The 21,139-nt window shown below is 36.1% G+C and overlaps 1 protein-coding gene across 3 annotated transcripts in view; it reads left to right on the top strand.

The window, feature by feature from the left end:
* Nucleotides 1–21,139, top strand: part of Sema3a (semaphorin 3A) — a 479,305-nt gene that overhangs the window by 430,180 nt on the left and 27,986 nt on the right. For all 3 annotated transcript variants that reach the window (XM_052720980.1, XM_052720981.1, XM_052720982.1), the window contains 6 exons: nucleotides 582–696; nucleotides 955–1,024; nucleotides 4,402–4,546; nucleotides 8,292–8,511; nucleotides 12,169–12,260; nucleotides 19,356–19,397. In XM_052720980.1, coding sequence (XP_052576940.1) covers nucleotides 582–696; nucleotides 955–1,024; nucleotides 4,402–4,546; nucleotides 8,292–8,511; nucleotides 12,169–12,260; nucleotides 19,356–19,397 — 684 coding nt within the window. The remainder of the gene's footprint in view (nucleotides 1–581; nucleotides 697–954; nucleotides 1,025–4,401; nucleotides 4,547–8,291; nucleotides 8,512–12,168; nucleotides 12,261–19,355; nucleotides 19,398–21,139) is intronic.

Below are 21,139 nucleotides of genomic sequence, written 5' to 3'. Positions count from 1 at the left end.
TATCTTAAACCTATTCTTCCTGTGTGTTCAACATTTCCTATCCTTTGGCCAATTTGTCTTCAAATTCTACTGTTCTAGGCTCGGTGGGTCACCATTCTACACACTGCTTTTGTGAGTTCAACATTTTGGACTCATTTTTACTTGGGGTCATATGATATTTATATTAATATATCTGGCTGAATTTAACTATCATGTCCTCTTGGTTTAATCACATTAAATGGCTAAATAATATTTCCTACTGTGTATATTCCAAATTGGCTAATCTACTCCTATTAATGGACAAGTGTAACATTTAAGGACTATTATGTACATTCCCTTTACTGAACATTGGATCAAAAATTTGAGCAAAATATAATAAGTAAGATAATAGTTTATATGCAGTCATTCAGAGTGGCTATGTCACATTTGAAAAATGAAGAATGGGAAAATTCTTGGTTGCAAAGAAAGATGCCTTTTTAAAAAATTAAACAGAAAAAATGAAGAATTGCATTCATGTGCCTGACGTTAAGAAATGGGAAATAGAGACTATTTCACACTACTGCGCATGCTTGCTTTATAGAGTAGCTTGTGTTACCTTTCAGAATGACTTTGGCGGACACAGAAGTCTGGTGAATAAATGGACGACGTTCCTGAAGGCACGCCTGATTTGCTCCGTGCCAGGCCCAAATGGCATTGACACCCATTTCGATGAATTGCGTAAGTGGCTGATGCTTGATGCACAGGACATATGTGAAGTGCTTAGTCTTACAGCAACTTGATACGCCATGTTTTGTTGATATCCATGGGAGAACTGCCATTTCTGAACAGAAAAGGAGGAGTGGATTGTGGGGGGGGGGGGTGGGAACAGAGGAGGGGTGGGGAGCAGAGACTGGGGGGCGGGCAGGAGGGAGGGGAAACTGCAGCTGGGATGTAAAATAAATAATAAGAACTTTTTATAATTGTGTTTTCAAACAGAGGATGTCTTCTTAATGAACTCTAAAGATCCTAAAAATCCGATTGTCTACGGAGTGTTCACAACATCGAGGTAAACAGGTTTTTTATTATTGTTTTGCATAATTGCACATCCTGTAGCTGTTTTAGTGGCTTCCGTTTTCGAGTGCCTGTGAATCCTTGGTTCAGGCATGCACTCATACTGATTTGATTAGTTCTTTGCTTTTACAGATCATGGGGGCGGGGCCTGTTGAGAAGGCTCCTGGGATAAAGGTGTTTGCTCCCAAAGCTGACAACCAGAGTTGGATCCTGGAACCTACATGGTGTAGAGAACAGGCTGAAACAAGTTGTCCTCTGAACTGGGCATACACAGTGGCACATGTGTATACCTGCATGTTTGCGCTTCCTCAGCACATATATGTAATAAGAAATTTAAGCATGTAATACAAGCATATCATCACGATCAATAGAAGAGTGAAGCAGTTTGGAAACTATGTTGTATCCTATGTAATACAACGTAATATAATAAAAATATAACATCAACTTTAAATATTTAACAAGATGTGGATCATAAAGAAGCTTATAGTGATAGAAAAGAAGAAGAAAGGAACTGGATTTGGAACCTCGAAGTGTAACAATGGCCTGTCTCCATCACTTTCAACAAATGCTAAAGAAATGAGGTGACAGGCAAGCTAGGATATTAATGATACTAGTGGTTCCCCTGGAATGAAAGCCACCTCTCTGGACAAGTGGTTGACAGTGAACTTAAGAGAAAATACATCTCGTGTCCGAGCAGTTGGGCAGCCTTCCCGCGGCTCTCACACCGCTTGAAAAGTCCTTGCTACATCTTCCTACATATTTCCTCAGAATTTAACAAAAATTTACAGATTTAGAGAAAGTAAAAAGCTGACAAATAAGCTATTAAGCTTTTTGTAGAAACGTTTTATTTTTTTAATTTTTGAGATTATACTATAATTACAGTCATCCTGCTTCTTTCATTTCTCCAGACCTTTCCACATACTGCTCCTCACTGTCCTCAAATTCCTGCCCTCTTCTTCATTAACTGTGATTGCATGCGTATCTATGGAGATGTGTATACACATGTGTTCTTAAATACAACCTACTCAGACACTTCTACAAACACTAATACAACCTTTCATAACATTTCAATACATGTGTATGATTTTACATATTTTACATGCAGTATAATATACCGTATTTATTATATCAAAGCTGTCTAAAGTTAGCAAATAGATTTTCTCTTTTTTTACTCTAATTACTCTTTACTTTGGTGGCCTCCTTGACTTTTTTCGTTAGCTACCTAAAATCCAAATGTTTGAAAGATAATCTTATAAAAAGATTCCTTAAATGCAGTCCAGAGCTGGAGAGAGAAACCCGAGAGCCAAGTTCCCACAGGTTTGTGTATGGGCTCTGCTTGATACACAGTTCCGAACTCAAACTTCCTTTCCTCTCTTCCCATTCCACTCCTTGTATATCTCTCCCCCTCTCCTGCTGTCCATGTCCTCCCAACCTGTCATCAGCCTGCTCTTTTCCCTTTCCAGTTTTTCCCAGAGGTCTTGCTCTCAATGAAGAAGCAATTGCTTAATCTTTCTGTCAGACAACCATCCTTCTACCCAGCATAATGTTCAAACTATCTGGAGCTTTTTTTGGAATAAGTACACACATGGTTATTAGTAAGCATATGTATTGAGGGATAGCAAATATTTAAAAATAATAGTGAATCCACTAAGAAGTGCTGGAGGTGACTGTGGTCATTTAAAGCGAAAGATTAATTGTAGAATATTATTCTGGCTTATTTATAAATATTAAAGACATTTAAATCACTTTGACATCATCACTTAATAAAACTAACATTAGACATGAAGAGACATATATTACTAAATCTATATGCAAGTCCTTATGCCTGTGCATTAGTGAACTTTGGTGTTAATAACTAGACAGCTGCAGTAAAAACTGTGGAAAGTGAGTGGCAACTATCAGTCTGCCTTTCTCTTTCCCAATTTCCTAGAGAAACAGCCCTTCTCAGATTTGAATGTGTATGAGAATCACCAAGAATGTGTTAAAACTCAATTTCTCTATTCTATGAATCATATATACAATTTTTATTATAAAATATAAGCAATAAAAATTCATGTTATTTATCACTGGATTTTCTGACCCTATAAGAATGAGTTGGGCCTAACAATCTGCATTTCTAAATAGTCTATAAGTAATTCCCATGCTAGTATTTGGACAATCAATACTTTGATTGACACTGTTTAACAGGTGAAATAATTTCTTCAGTCTTTTCAATAAGACAGGTAATTGGTGGTAAATTACTCTAAATTATATGTCTCAAACTTCAGAGCTTTCTGATTCATCAAGATTATTAAATTTGTAACAATAAAAAGGGGTATATGCAAGAAATTTGCACTGAAAGTGGGATACATCAAAAGTTTTTCAGTTTGTTATTTATTCTATCATGAAAATATTAATGCTATGCATATTTATTGAGGTTGGTACTAAGTCATATACTCATGTTAAATGGTTGACAGAGCCTAGTAGACATTAGCTTCTTCCCTCCTGCATCATTGTCTAATGAGCAATTTTTATAGCTTAGGAACCTGTAGTCCTTGTGTGGCATGATTTACATGGATTTCAATATGACTTATAGGTAATTTTCCATAGGGAGATATCAGCCCTAAGATAAAAATTTCCATATTGTGAATGTGTACATCCATTATATTTTTAAATAAAATATTACATAAGCTGTGTTTTTGCAAAGTAAATGTAACATAGTTTCATCTCAATGACAAACACAGTTATTTCAACTACTTGTTTTTGATTCATAGAATGATAGGAATATCTACCATAATTCTCCACTTTGACCATTGAGTAACAGCTATGACCTAAAAACTATGCTCAGTGTTGTATCCATGGATTTCAGATCTAACTCAGTTACTTCAGTTCATACCTTATTGGTTTGGGAGTTTAAAATATTATAGTGTGACATGCCATGTGGCTTTGTACATTCCTTTAGAGCACCAGTTTTGGCTTTTAAAATGACCTTTTAAAGATTCTTGACACTGTGATAGTTTTCTTCTGTAATGATACTTGAGGGTTAAAGAGAATTTTTAGCTTTTATTTCTTTATGACATCAAAACCAAATATGTATTCAGAGGTGATCATCCATATATGTCTTTCCTGTTCAGCTTTAATAGTTTATATTTGATATGAATATACATATTTGATGAATAACAGACAAGATTTCACACACTTTTAACAAATCATGATTTATTCCTATACATTTATAAAATACATCGATGAGACCAAACTAATCTCAAACAATATTTGTGATGGCAAAGACTCTGTTTGTTTGATCACTACCATCTGAAACATAATAACAAAGTCCAAGCCATTCCATTGCCACTGACTAGACATAATGCCAGTTTCTATTCTCTTCCCTCCTAGCAACATCTTCAAGGGATCTGCTGTGTGTATGTACAGTATGAGTGATGTAAGAAGAGTGTTCCTTGGTCCATATGCTCACAGAGATGGCCCCAACTATCAGTGGGTGCCTTATCAAGGAAGAGTGCCCTATCCACGGCCAGGAACTGTAAGTGACTTTGATAATTAACACATGGAATGAATATATTTCTGACAAATAAAACAAATAACTTCAGGTGTAAACATTCAAATGTAGAACAAAGAATCCATGACCATAAATAGAAGTCCTGTGTGGTCCCCTGTAATTCCACATGTAAAGTCATAATTACTGAACCTGCCAGTATTTAAATTCTTTCCTTACCATTCTACATCCATACATTTTTTTAACAAAATAAGAATGAGCAGCCTATGCACTTTCTCTTCTGAGCAGAACACTGAGGAAATGGCCTTCATGGAACACTGAAATTAATAGGAGGTATATGGGCTGGCTCTCTCTGATGGCGAGGATGCTACCCATTCTGATTATATGGTAGGCTGTGCTCAGAGAAACAGTATTAAAACCAACATTATCACCCAATGGTTTTGGATTGAGCTTGCAACATTATCACCCCAATGAAATTGTGTCAAACTAAATGAAAAAGTCATGTAGCAAAACATTTTAAAAAAATACATATAAAGAAACACATTGATATGATACAAATCCAGGGTAGTCAGCCTAAAGACCATGTCAGAAGTAACATTTTCTTTAAGGGGGTTGGGGGTGGAGAAAGACTCTATTTTAGATGACACATTACTGTTTATCATTGAGGGGAGCCAAAGTAGGGGCTTGAAGCAGAAGCCATGGAAGAGCACAGCTAGATGGCTAGCACCCTGACTTTTGCTAAGGTTGCTTACATATACCACCCAGGAGCTCATGCCCATAATGGCACTGCCCACAGTGAGCTGGGTCCTCCTACATCAGTTAGCAAGCAAGAAAACGTCTCACAGATGGCACTGGGCTAAGTCTGTTTGTAAGTGAAGCTGATTAGAAGACTCGCCCATAAGTCCTTTTTTTTTTGTCCTTTTGAGGCCTAATGACTCTCCCACCCCATTTCTTTATTGAACTATACAATTTAGTGTGTCCCGGCTTGTATTACAGCCTAGCATCCCAAATGTTTAGTGACTAGATCATCACTATACCTGTGTGCCAGAGGATGTGTTCATGTAGCTCCTGGCCCAGGTCATTTCTTTTCTGTCCCAACTAAGAGTAACATTTTCTAATCATAAGAAAATTTAAGAAAAATAATTTTAGACAGTGAGAAGGCTTACATTTGAAATTTAGGTGTTACTTTAATTTCACTTCAATGTTTTAATAGTCTGATGGATTCAAGGAAAGTATTTTTTAATACCTTACTAGATACAGGGCATTTAGTATTCTCATTTTCTCTGCATTACCAAAATTATTTAGGAGAAAATTAAATATGTTGTGCTTTATAAAAATTGCTCCTAGCTGCTGTTGATGTAACAACACCAAAAAAATCTTCAATACAATTTGAAAATAATAAATGACTAGATGGAATATTTTTATTATAAAGAAACAAATGAGATACATGAAAACAAATGTATTTACTCCAGTTCTTAATAACAAATTGTCCTCTTTCTTAAGAGACAGGTTTATATTCCTCTGTCTGACAGGACTCCATGTCTTAAATCCTCTACCGAAAATACATTTTAATCTGAATATATATAAAAATATATAATATATATATAAAATCAGTAACAGCAATTAAGATATGGAAATTGCTATATTCTGCGCTTTGTTCTATGGGATATATTGTACTGAAATACACACACAACCACACACACACACACACACACACACACACACACACACACACACACACACACAGTTTAGACATCAGTAGCCAATTATTTTTCCCATTTCAGTGGTAGGAACTATGTTCAGTAATGGTGCCAGTATTCAGTCCCATAGCTTAGTACTAACTCACTGTTCACAGTAAGCTGTTGGGAGAAAGTGTATCTTCAAGCACTGTGCTCAGTGTTAGAGGCAGCCTTGTCCAGTGCAGGTGTGGAAGAGAGTGGACAGCTCTAGTAAAGGTGCGAGCTGGGACTCCGGCATTTCAACAACACTATGAGGGGTAGTCATAAGTGCATATTTCAACAACATACTATTATTGAAAACAATTCGTTTTTTAAGATAGCTTTTCACTGTGTTGTGTAGCCCTGGCTATCCTGGATCTCATTCTATAAACCAGGCTGGCCTTGATCTCACAGAGACCCTGCTGCCTCAGCCTCCCAAAAGCTGTGATTAAAGGCATGTGTCACCACTGCCCAGCTATTATTGAAGTTTAAAGAAAATCCCATAAGCAAATTATATTTTATATTAAAAAACAGATAGTAGAGGAAGAAATTAAAAATTTTGTTTTTGTAGGAAATTAAAATAATTTTGTAGGAAAATTAAAATAATCCTTAACTATAGTTTTTACTCACACATTTCTACATTTGTGCCTGATGTCTTTACACAATGTAAAGGAGAACACAAAGATTCTTTTTTTTTAATTCACTCTTTATTTTCTGATTGTGGGTATTTTGCCTGCATATGTTTGTCCACCACATATGTGCAGACCCTAAGAAGTCCAGAAAGGGCAATGGATACCCTGGGACTGGAGTTACAGATGGAGATGAACTATCTTGCAGATACTCGGAATCATACCCAAGTCCTCTGGAAGAAGCCATGACATCTCTTTAGTGCCCTAAATAATCTTAGAAGCCCTTGAAGTTTAGCATTGTTTCTTATAAGTTTTAATGTGGATATTTGATATTTCTATAATAATATTTAAATAAATTTCTCATTTACATGAAAACTAGAAGTATATTATTTTAGTATCATACATAATCCATGTTCAGTTCAAACATATATGCATATATAGTATTCTCATTTCAAAACTATTTAATAACTCATGAATTATTAATGAATTTGTCAAGTAACAGGCAAAAGGTTGATTTCTTATTCTAATCTTGTAAAATAAGGACCATATCCTTACATTTTATCTCTCAAGCACTTACATTCAGAGTTAGGCATTACTGAACTGTAGAACAAGATATGTAAGACTGGGTATACTGTATCCTATGACACTGCTCTACATAGTGAATCACAGTGAGGAAACAATAAACTTAATTGTCTGTCTTTTTATTGACTTTTAAGAATATTTCCATCCAAAGTTGATATCCTGTCAGCTCACAAAAACACATTCTTTCCTGCTTTGTGTGCCAATATGTATTTATCTTATCCATGTTGCCTCCATTCTGATTGGTTAGTTTCTGTGCCATAGACACTAAATAAGGCCTGAATTATTTTATTTTATTAAAACCATTAATAATGTTTTCAACCTTTTGTTATGAGTCAGACAATAAAGAATAGTTTTTATTGTCTTTTAGTTGGGGAAGATCATTTATATTTGGGTGTGACTCTAAACTAAAAGCAGTTGTATATAACTCAAGAAAAATAATGTTTCTCTAAATGTCATTAGTTGCATTAATTATAGCATATTTCATGCATCATGTTAAACATCTATTATAGAAACAAAGCACAGGCTGGTGCAGTTAACATGGGTGTCAGACTTCTCCAGAATCCTGAACACCTCAGATACATTTGCAAGTTTTGTAAGAAATGATGATATAAGTAAACATTCATTAACATTGAGAATTAATACTTGTTTAGAAATATACACTGATAATTTCTTCTACCAATTTAGGTACAGAAGAGCTGGTGATAGCTAATACTTACTTAGTTTCAAATACAGTGGAAAATAATTACAGGTTTAGACTCACAGACTATTGAAGGAGTGTTATTTTATAATTTATAATCTTAATTGTTAGATTTTATTTAAAAGGTATTCTCCTTTTTCTAATAGTGTCCGAGTAAAACATTTGGTGGATTTGACTCCACAAAAGACCTTCCTGATGATGTCATAACCTTTGCAAGAAGTCACCCAGCCATGTACAATCCAGTATTCCCTATTAATAACCGCCCAATAATGATCAAAACGGATGTAAATTATCAGTTCACACAAATTGTTGTAGACCGAGTGGATGCCGAAGATGGCCAGTATGATGTCATGTTCATCGGAACAGGTACACTTTGAATTTCAACTATATATTTGCTTCCAGCATACTGTATTTATATACAGAATAGTCTATCATTAAAAATATGTAATCAAGTGCCAGGGACAGGTCCCAATCCCACTGCGAGGAGCCTCACAAACAGACCAAGCCACACCACCATTGCACACATGCAGAGCGCCTAGGTTGATCCCATGCAGGCTCCCTAACTGTTAGACCACAGTCCCTGTGCTCAGGTCAGCTGTCTCTGTGAGTTCCTCTCTCATGACCTGGACCCCCTGGCTTGTACAATCCCTCCTTCCTTTCTTAAGGATTGGGAACTGTCTCTGGGGCTTGGCTGGGTTTGGGGAACCTGTTCCCCATGCTGGATTGCCTCAGCTAGCATTTATGCAGGGGGAGAGGCTAGATCCTTCCTCAACTTGGTGTGTGCTTTGTTCAAGCCCATAGGATGCCTGCCCCTTTCTGGGTGGAGACGAGGGGGAGTGGGTGGGAATGGGGATTGATGGGAGTGTTAACAGGGAGCAGGAGGAGAGGAGGGAGGGGAAACTGTGGTCGGTGTGCTAAAAAAAATGAAAAAAAGCTAATTAAATAAAAAAACCTCCCAACACACAAAAAGTAATCACTTTGTAGTTACAATGCTTAAAATAAATTTTCTTTCAAATGAAACTCGATCAATGCAATCAGGTATGTTTAATAACTAAATAATCAATTATCATAATTGAATCATAATTCTTCTGGTTAGGGACAGACACACACACACACACACACACACACACACACACACACACACACACACACACAATATTGCTCAAAGCATGACTGAAATTCCTTAAATCAGGCCTGAAATTCCCAGCATATTGAATAAGTGTCCAGGAATGTGTTACTGCAAACTTATAAGAACTTTAACATCACCACTAATGAAAACCTTCAATCAAATAAAGGTTACCAAAATAATTTGCTCATTGTTTCTGCCATACAAATGAAATATGAAAAAAATCTTCATCAGAAAATTGATTCAACATTCATCAGATGCTTTTCTTTAGAAATATAATGAAATCTCTTCACTAATTTCACTTTTAGAACAAATTTCTGCAGGTGTATTTTTCAGACTCAGTCTTATTATTACTCTGACGTGTTATTTTGTTTTCCCATACTCTCTAAATGGTGAAGCTATTTATGAAAGTACCGATTACAAATTTGAAACTTTCTACTTAATGTCAGATTCCAAGGTAATAAATTCCTAGTCTCCATTAACTTCATTAACTGACATAAATCAACAAGAAACGAAACAAAGCAAGTGCTCCACCGAAACCTTGTACAATAGCATTTATTTTCCCTTGTGAGAAACACAAAGACAATTACATTGACTACACCAGAACAGAAATGTGTAGTAAAATTACCTGAAGACTCATAACTTAATTGTGAAATCCTGATGTTACCAGGTTTAACAGTGTCAGGCCCTTAACAATACATTACAGTCTCTTATGGATAAGAACATTCCCCTACCAAATAAAAGAATCCAAATGAGATTCAGTGTTCCATAAAAGGCAATGACTGTGTGTCGCACCTACAGGTTACAAATAAAATCAGGAAATATAAGATGGTATTTATTTTCAGTAAATATTCATTTGTCTTTAAATGTCAAATTATAATTGAATCTCTGCAGAATAATTGGGTTTGTTGAACAATGTCACACCAGTCTTGTTCTCCATCTCTAGTTCAGAAGTCCCTTATTCACTTTCAAAGTGACAAAGCCTGCTTCCGGGTATTTGACCAAAGTAAACCAATCATAAGCATTTAATTTCTCTAGGACACAAACTGCCTTTAAAAACCTCATTTTCATGAGGATGTTGAACGAATGTTAGATAATGTAGATGGTTGTAGGTCAGTACAGACCAGGGTCATCTGTCAGCAAGTAAATTGATTACAGTAATTTTATCTTTTAACTAAGTTTCACTTCATAGCACATGGATCCTTGTTGAGTAATCTGATTCAATTTGTGTGAAATTGTTTGAAATACTATTCGGTAAAACTTGATCTGGAGCACAGATAAAGTTGTGTTTGGGTCCAGGAAAGCCAATGGAGTCACTAAGTAGATTAACCTAATTTCTCTTTAATCTTTGGTGTTATGAGCAGGCTAAGGTCCTGTAAACACAGAAGGATCCTCTTAAAAGTGGCCTTTTTTAAACTTTAGAAGGGATAGCCTTGATCACAGAGTACATTGTGCCAACCCACTGAGGAGAATGGCCAATAGAATGAATATATTAGGTTCTGTTTCTGGTATAGCACTCCTTATTATTCTTATTGTAAGAATCTCTTTGAAAAAGATAAAGTTTGTTAAAAATAAACCAACTGAAGCTACAAAGAATTGATCAAATTTACTCAAAACTGAAATTGTTTCGAATTAATGTCTTAACCCTGTTTGCCTTCTAACGAAGAATGGAATCACACCTGGAACACAGGGAAATCCACATTTCAGAGGTGGAACGTCAAGGGCAAACGACAGGTCTTTTCATGACAGCATTTTTCTCTTGATAATGAAAATTAGATAGTAATTTAAATCCCTATAAAATAAACCCAATTTTTTATAATTCACAATCCTAAATTTAAATTTCTTTAAGACTCTAGAATTGATTTCCAAGTGTATGTATTGTAGGCAGAGTATGTATAATCTGAAGTGCTTATTTTGAGAAATCACATTGTCATTCATCACTTCAGCATCACTGAGCCTGCCTTAAGGGCCTCTAAGTGCGGCAGCTTCTAGGAGAGGGGTGTGCTGCTGGATTTTGAGGCTCTTGTATCTGGAGGCTCTTGTACCTGGGATGGGCAGTACTGCTAACATTTCACATCTACAGAGTCTTCATGGACATATGCCGGTTTCAAAATAAAAGTGGAAAAGTCTGTCATGTCAAGTTGTTTTCTTTCTCTCTCCACAAGTACATACACACACACACACACACACACACACACACACACACACACACACACATACACATGAACACATATATTTGTATATTCGGGAATGCATGCCAGTTAAAGAAAATTTAAAACAAAATAAAAAGCTATCCAACTTAGCCATTTTTGTTGTTTTTAATATATTTTTGAGAATTTCTACACTTTCAGGTTAAATTCTTTTTTAAAGTTTGATACTGTTCTAAAAATTGATTTTTGTGTTCCAAGGCTATCTTTATAGTTTATAGTCTAACTGCATAAAATGCACTTGTATGTAGAAGTTTACTAATGTATCCACATGGAAAAGAAATACAAAGAGCCAGGATGAAAAAACTTTCTTTTGGTGAGGCTGGGGAGATTGCTCAGTGTGTAAAAGTGCATGTTTTAGTTGAGAACTTGGGTCCAGAACCCCAGAAGACACAGAAGTGTGCTGTAATCTCAGCATTTCTCGGGGGAGGTAGAAGGTGGCCTCAGTAGCTGGCAGGTCAGTTAACCTGAAGTAGGAAGCATGGAGTCACAAACAATGAAAGTGGTCCACCTCTAACAAAGAAGTTTTCTCTTGAGCTTGTCATGTGTGCTGTGGCTAACACTCATATTTCCCATTCCACAAGTTAAAAACAAAAAAAGCTTTTTGCAAAAATCCTTGTTGTCCCATTAGGGGTAAACTCCATTCTAATCTACCTACACTGCAACCTTCTCCTCTGCTTTCTTTTAAAGATGTTGGGACTGTGCTTAAGGTAGTCTCAGTCCCCAAGGAGACTTGGCATGACTTAGAGGAGGTTCTTCTGGAAGAAATGACCGTCTTCAGGGTGAGTGATGCCTAATTTCCAACATCGACAGGTTCAGCTGCCTATCTGTCCCCCAAGACAAATGGACACTGTAGACAGTGCCCTTGTAGACACTTCTAATTAGATTGTCAAGTACAAAACCCGACACTAATCAAAATAAATCTTGGAAGTGTTAGTGCAATTAAATGTAATGATATAAAAATTCTTGGCTCATATTTTCTTTTTTAAATGAGAAAATTTATGATTTATATTTTGTATCATTTATATAAGTTACCTTGAAGATCAAATATCTCCCAATTCAAAATTTCTTCTCTTGCACTTTATAGTATATCTGCCATGATATGTAAGACCTGTGAGCTTTTGGGGAGATACATTTATCATGCCAAGGGAAGAATGATATCTCAGCTAATTTCTACATTATTTTATATTTTTCTTAAGAAAATCAGTGCTTAAGTTTGGGTAAGTGGGCTTATGTTAGTACCAGACAATTTATAATAGATGCCCAGTCTGCAAACTTCAAAAATGGACAAATATTTGTCTCCTTTTCCTGAGTCACCAATGGTATGTGTAGGATCTTCAAGTATTAGGTATACTGAGGTTGAAGCAGGGGCACGGGAAATAGATCAGCATAGATATCATACATGTTGCTCATTTTAGAGTGCTTGCCAACTAGTAAAGTTTGAACAGGCGTAAGGTGGTATCTCAGAGTTGTTTTGATTTGCATTTCCCTGATGATTAGGGATGTTGAGCAGTTCCTTAAATGTCTTTCGGCCATTTGAGTTTCCTCTGTTGAGAATTCTCTGTTTAGTTCTATAGCCCATTTCTTAATTGGACTGTTGGGCATTTTGATGTCTAATTTCTTGAGTTCCCTATATATTCTGGATATCAGTCCTCTGTCAGATGTGGGGTTGGTGAAGATCTTTTCCCATTCTGTAGGCTGTCGCTTTGCCTTGTTGACCGTATCCTTTGCTCTACAAAAGCTTCTCAGTTTCAAGAGGTCCCATTGATTGATTGTTTGTCTCAGAGTCTGTGCTACTGGTGTTCTATTTAGGAAGTAGTCTCCTATGCCAATGCGTTCAAGATTACTTCCTACTTTCTCTTCTAGCAGGTTCAGAGTAGCTGGATTTATGTTGAGGTCCTTGATCCACTTGGACTTAAGTTTTGTGCACGGTGATAGATATGGATCTATTTGCAGCCTTCTACATGTTGATATCCAGTTTTGCCAGCACCATTTGTTGAAGATGCTTTCTTTTTTCCATTGTGCGCTTTTGGCTTCTTTGTCAAAAATTATATGTTCATAGGTGTGCGGATTAATGAACAGGGATCACACTTTGATATGAATTATATGTAAGACAAATAACATGCTTATTTAAAATATTTTGATAAAAATAGTACAGTGGGTACTTACTGATAAATCTAGAAATATAAAATAAAGTTGAATACCAAGAGACAAGTAGACAGAAAAGGGGAGATGAAATCATATGATATCATTTGTGCTCTGTGTGTGTCAGATAGGCATACAGACATATATATATATATATATATATATATATATATATAATGCTTGTGTGTATATATATAATGCTTGTGTATATATATATATGCACTAGATTATAATTTTCAGTTGATTCAACATTTAATGTTGAAGCTAAATGCCCCTCACTCCTTTTTGTACTCTATTTATATACAGATGTACTTGCCTCATGACTCGGGAATCACTGTTCCATTGTCTTTTGAAGAGAAAATAAAGTAAAAATTTCAGAAAATGAAGTAAAAATTCAATTAGAATTAGGAATGTCATTCAAACATGTACCTGGTAAACTGTGGGCTAGATCTTTGATAATAACAGCTGAATAATCTTCTACAGGAAAGTTTAGAATCCTCCTTTCAACCTACATAACAATCTTTGCTTCACTCAATGCCTCTAAAACTCTTATTTGCAAAATATTGACTATAGTGCCTCACCCAGAGACCCATGCTTCAAGCACTAGCGATGGTGACAGCATTGTGGCCCATATGCTATCAGGCTTTTTAGTGGTTCTGTCCCTGTTTCTGTTTTCTTTTGTGGGCAGTGTCTGCTGTATGCCAGGCTGGCCTTGAATTCACTGCATAGCTGAGGATGGCATTGAACCTCTGATCCTTATGCCTCCACTACCTGAGGACTCTGACTATAAGCATGTGCCACAATGCTCAACTGGAATATTATTAATATTTATTATTTTATTGTTTTCAGTCATCTAAACTGCACACAAGTAGACTTCCTTATAAACGTTTTGTGTGGCCTTAATTTAAATATTCAAAATAGTAAAAACAACAGTTCCAATATTAAAAATTGATTCTTCTGGCCATTTTTAAATGTTGAATGTAGAATGTGAACTGATTCTTATCATGCATTATTCCAAGTGAGTTACCTCAAAAAGCATTGGAACTTTAACCTATAAATTGAAAACTACAATTATCTAAATGGGCTGTCATGCACTATAGAGTCCATTTAGATTAGCAAACAAATTATGGGCAATGTGGGCTAAATTCATAAATGGCTGCCTGGCATTCGTTGTTATATCTCTAAAGCCTAAAGGATAAATTCAGTCAACATTTATTAAATAAATGAGACAGTACCAATGCAAAAAATTAAATGTAATAAAGATTGTAAGATTCCTTTTCAAGGAATCCAGTACTCAAGTAAGATTGAAGAAGAGTGGGGAAGGTCCATCAGAAAGAGAGCCATGAAGTCCTGGTGATCTAGTCCCATACTATTCTTTAATAAAAGGGAAAAGAACCTTCACTGAAAAATAATTATTAATGTAACTGTTGCAAAAATAAGTCATGGGTGACACTAGCAAGGCACCTCATAAATGCCTAATTCACAGGTTTAGTGTTTTCCTTCACCTTTCATAGAGTCAGGGTCTCATAAAAATTCAGTTGTGTGTGTGTGTGTGTGTGTGTGTACATGCGCGTGTGTGTGTGTGTGTGTGGTGTGTGCGTGTGTGTGGTGTGTGTGCGTGTGTGCGTGTGTATGGTGTGTGCGCGTGTGTGTGTGCGTGTGTGTGCGTGTGTGTGCGTGTGGTGTGTGTGGTGTGTGTGTGCATGTGTGCGTGTGTGTGTGTGTGGTGTGCGTGTGCACGCACGCGTGTGTGTGTGTGTGGTGTGTGTGTGTGTGTGAGAGACAGAGAAAGTGACAGACAGACAGACAGAGTCAGAGAGAGGTGACCACTCTAAGAACAGTCTCTGACCTCATGCAGGTAAAAGGATCCTCTGCGTTATACATCTTAGTTTCAAAGGCTGATTTTCTGTTATCACATAGTAGAACTAAATTTTATTGTGTAGAATCATTTTAGTCATGTTATGGCATTTATAAATAATTTTTCTCATCTTTTCATTATTTTCTGTGTTTTATTAATTAATTAAGTCACGCACATTTTGGCAGTAATTCAATATTATAACTAAATTTTATTTTTAATGTTTCTTAAATCTGAGGCTAACATTTGACATCTTACCTGTATTCCTTGATATATTAATAAAAATTTCAACTTGAAAGGAATTTAATTTAAGCTAAAATGGCTTTTAAAAAAAGCATGATGGGAGCAAAAAGACTTGCAGATATAGATATTTAATATCTATTACATTTTGTTCTTATTTGGGGATTTTCAAAGAAGTACATTTCAAATTACACTGGTGATGCCTTCTAGGACACATATCTATGGCATTTAATCCATATTTAGAAAAATTATTACCAATCTCTAAGAATGAAAAATTAACCCTGTATCGTAAAGGAGGAAACTGTTTATGTATCTCAGTTGTGTTGAAGATGGCTGCAACTGGAAATCTATCTCCTTCCATAGATGCTGCTTCCTGGTCTCTGCTGTGCACATTGTCACGATTATTTCTTTGTCACTCAAGCGGACAAAACATCTTTGGGCAGAGTTTGCAGAAATATTTACTTACAGCATTCTATTCTAACAGCCAAAGTTCATACATATATTGTGGGCTAGCAATTGGAATATTTCACTGTCAAGCTTTGTTTAATTTTGCAGCGGGGGACAGAAAAAGAAAAACCACAACACATTAAAGCGATAGCCACATACAATGAAAAGCAGGGAAATGTCACAGTTTCTATGTTTCTATTTGACACTTGTGTCTTTCCGTGTAAAATAAAATACAGTTTAGAAAGATCAACTGAGCTGCCCCTCAGCTTGATAGGGTAAATATGTAAGATAAAGATTTAAGGTCATGATCCTAGCTGGTCCTCTTTTATAACTTTTAAACACATTTAATGTTAAGTTAATTTACCCATATTACTACCTCCATGAGACCATGTTCGTATGAGTCTCTTTCAGACTGAATAACCCATAAATTCTTGGATTAAAACCAGTACATACCTCTTGCCATCTTGAGATCGGTTTAGGAAAACACCCTGGCTAATCACAGAACATTCCAGTGGTTTTGGTTACAAGATACTTTTATTTGGGGGTGAAATCACATCCCAATCACTGCATAGAAAGAAAAATATTCGTTGGCAATAAAATTTCCATTTCAGAGCAGAGCATTTAATAGACTCTAAGAGGTAAAGTTGGCATTGGTGTCAGACTAAGGAACTAACACACCTGCTAGTAAATAATCCGAATAGCACTGTAGCACTAACATACAGCAGATTGAAATGCACTTTGCCAGCACTCGCCTGAACTTGAGTGGGTTCACTATGTGCTTCTGAGTGACCTGCTTAGCTTATGGAGTATCAATTTCTTCTTATAATGAAGACTGCAATCATAAACTCATAAAGATTCTGTTTGTAGAGTAAAATTAAGCTAATTGGTAAATGTTACTTATTGGAAAATAGTTACACTCGTAAAAATCTGTTCTAGAATGCTTGGCTTCCCTATCTTTGTCTTTTTTTAAGTTAAGGCGATATAAAAAGCCAGACACATGGCGATTTTTCACCTTAACTGGTCAGTGTGGGGTTTTCTTTCCAGTCCTTCCAATGGGCTTTCCTTTTGAGTCGGTGAAGTTTCACACGCAGCCATGGCGCCTGGGGGACAAAGGGCTTTCTTTATAGTTCTGTTGGCTGCAAAGTGTTGCAAGGCAGTCACATCAATAACACTTGCATTTCAAACCCAATTTATGCAATATTCCATGAACAGCTGAGCAAGCAAATGCAAGAGTTTAATTTTCATTCAAATGTGAAACATAACTGATGCCTTCCAAGCCCCAGTCTAACTTCTTCTGAAGGAGCTTCCTTCCCAGGACTGAGCATCCAGTAAGCTCTATCAGAATCTGTCAGAATCCCGGGATCATCAGGCGAAAAGGCTTTGCAAGTGCAGAAGCTTAATAAGGACTTGATTAAAATATCTGGGAGAGGTATAATGAATTGGAGTCATAGAAAATCTTGAAAAGATGCTAAGTTTTTATTTCATTTTTTTAAAAATTGAACACCAATTAAATTTGCAATTGAAACCAATTTCATGGAAAAAATGCTTATGAAGCTACATCTGTTGTAAATGGAAGTCATATTTGCCGCCAGTTATTTCTCAGAAAAAAAATACAGCTTATTTAAATGGATGTCATTGTGATATATTGTGCATTAAAATTGAATTGCAGTGCATATTCTAAATTGCTATTAACTTCCTGGTATAAATAATAAATAAGGTTATTTTAATTAATGGATACTATGAGCTTAATCTTGAATATTGGCATAATAATATGACTGAAATCTGATGTGTGTTCGAGTTTGTCTCCTATTTTACAGTTTGCGTGATAACCCATTTTCCTCTACTTTATAGATGTTTTTGCTTTTGTGTTATCAATAAATATGAAGTAGAAATGCAATCAACTCTATTTAAAAAGAACTTAGACCTCATATTTTATTACATTGGATGTTAACTTTTAATGCCTTGAAGCTTGACTATAAAATTTCTTTGATACAGACCCACATGAACTTAGTTAATTTTTTTAGTCGCATGAGAAATTCTCATGTGAGATGATTAGAGGGGAGAGGTTACCATGGAAATTTCTCCTGACACATTTAATTCCTTATTTGTTAACTTATTCCAATATTGTAGAAACCTAAAATCCCTTAAAGCAGAATATTTATCATGAAATACAGCTTTTATTTTTGTGACTTGATACTACTAAATAGTAAATATGCCCTTTCTGTGTAGACACAATGGGCTGACATTATTTGCATCATAGTTGTCTTTGGGATTGATAATTCTATAAGAAATCATTATTATATTTCATAATTCCTATCACTCACTTAAACTGTACAATAGAAAAGTATTAGAAATCTCTAAAGTAGCCCACTAAGTTAACACACATCCGTAACCACTTGTTTCACTCATGTGCCAGGCAGGTTGGACAGAAGTGAAGAAAATCACGTGCTCAGTTTTGCCATCAGGTTTGAAGTGGGGAGTTGGAGCTCTGCCTCTGCATGTGGGGTGGGCAGCACCAGAGCGGCCCAGCTCAGGGCAATGAAGGCTGAGGGGGAAGAATGGCAAGGGGAGGTAGAGCAGTCAGGACTGTCGGGCACACACCAAGGAGACGTGGGGAAGCCTAAAAGGACGTGATCACTGAAGGACTTGGAAGCACAATGGAGTTTCATTGGGGAATTCTGCTTCTGAAAATGAAAGATCACAGAGAGGATGGCTAGATGGAGAAGACAACGAGGTGAATGGAACCGATGACAGTCAGGTTAGAGCATCCAGTTCCACCTAAAGGACCAAGGAAAACATGGGATGCCTGTCTTTGTCTCACATACCAATAGAAGGGGAAATAGAGGATAATGAAGTTAAGGAAATAAGAAAAGGGGGATTAGATAATTTACTTTTTCTTGATTTGCTGTGGACCTACTGAGAAGTTTTCTCTAGGTCTATTCAGGGCGTGACAAACACAACTTGCCCAGCTGCAAGTAGGATCCCCAAGGACTTCCATCTGGACTGTGCTGGTGTGCCCTTCCTTATTCACACATTAGCACTCACTAGCACTCATTAGCTTCTTCCAGAGATCATATTTCCAGTTACAATGTTTGTTGTCAGCAGTGACATTACTTCTCTGAGAACTTAGTAAGTGTGTTAACCACTTGTCCATTAGCTTTATCAAACACTTCTTTTGCTTTTCTTTTAGGAACCAACAACTATATCAGCAATGGAACTTTCTACGAAGCAGGTACAATCATAATAGGCTACCGTCAATACTGTGTTCTGTTAGTTTTCTGCTTGAACTTGATAGAACTATTTGTCATCCATCATATTTTATAGATTGGTTAACAGTGAGTAGTGAAAGAATCTAACAAGCTAACGAAAGGAAACTGTGTCATCTGTGCCTTACAGGTTAATAAACACCTATGCACCTTACAGATTCATAAAAGGAAGCAGTTGGTTGTTACGTTCGGAAGATCTTAGCTTAAAATGTAGCTCCTACCTTCGGCTGTATTGTATCACGAGAAGAGGAAAGGCGGCTTTCACTTCAGTTAAACATACAATGACGCACTACCAAGTAGAATATTCTAGAATGCTAAAAATTCAGAGTTTAAGGGCAGCTTCTGATTAGTCTTTCCATTCATATCAAACAGACCTTTGATAAGACACACAAGAAAAGCAACTGATTTCTCAATAACTATGGTTATGACACAAGTTTGACTTTTAACAATTACATTTTCTGCATTGCTACCTATGCTTCAGTCCAATATATGAATGATAATTTTGGAACTAAATTGGTAGACCAAGCTGAAGTCAATTAGTAACTTACATAGTATAAAAATGATAGAGAACTAGGACTTGCTTTTCTTCTGTAAAAACTTGTGTACTGAACTGTGGGTGTAAGAGTCAGTTGGCTACAGTTGTTTCTGATCTGTTTGCCTGCCTTGCCTTTGACAGTGTTCCACCTCTTGAACAAAACACTAAATCATACTGCCAATGAAACGCCCTTTCCACACAGACGTATCAAAATAGATTGATAATCTCCAAGATATTTAAACTCAGAGTGCAGATGTTATTGACCTAATACTGCTATCTTACACCTCATTAACATGTATTCACCTGTTCTTCAAATCTAAAAATTGTCACATGTTGGCAAGGAAATCTGGGGCTTTCCAGGGTGGAAGTTAGACAGGAATAATCTTTCCTGTAATGATTTTAAAGGTATTTATTTATATTTATTTCCCTGCTAGATTTCAGAGCCAATCCTTACTGAATTACCTCTAAGTCTAATTTAGCCAACCATCCTGTTTGAAAAAGAAAATTAAGATTTTAAACATTTTAAAGCATTGTCTATTAATACAACATTCAACTAAAAAGGGCCAATTTCAGTTATCACAATAGAAGAAAGAATCCTGGACTTACATTTTCCACTGATGGAGGGGAGATGGATTTCATTCAATATGACTCAATTTCATCCACTCTTAGGAGCATTTTTAAAGTGAGACAGCATTTCAGAAGGGACATGTGATGCTATAACTAACCTTCTAGATAATGAAATCACGTCCTTCTCATGGCCCACCACTCATAAGGAGGCTAGTGAAATCTCCTGCGGTGATGTTAAATTGGGCAGAAAAAGCACATCAGGTTCCTAAGCTAGTCACTAGATTATGCTCACTGATGCCTGCAAGCCCCTATGCTTCATGTGAATAGCATGATTATTTTATGTATCACTAGTAATCCTGAAGAATTATGATGAAATCAAAATGACATTGAATTGCATTTAATTTGGAGCAATTTATTGGAGTTTAGGTTTTCATAACAGTAAATCATGTGGATGGCTATACTCTTTTTTCTTTTTCCTGTATGTTTTATCTATTTTTCTCCTAAAGGTATGCATCAGATATAGATACTTTGTTTGGGTAGTTCTTTTCCTACTCAAATGCCATTTCATACTCAAATGCCTATAAATCTATAACTATGAATTTGGCA

Source organism: Peromyscus californicus, unplaced genomic scaffold (genome assembly GCF_007827085.1).
Source record: "Peromyscus californicus insignis strain IS unplaced genomic scaffold, ASM782708v3 Scaffold_6__1_contigs__length_162567912, whole genome shotgun sequence".
Taxonomy (NCBI): domain Eukaryota; kingdom Metazoa; phylum Chordata; class Mammalia; order Rodentia; family Cricetidae; genus Peromyscus; species Peromyscus californicus.
This window is presented reverse-complemented; position numbering and strand designations above follow the sequence as displayed.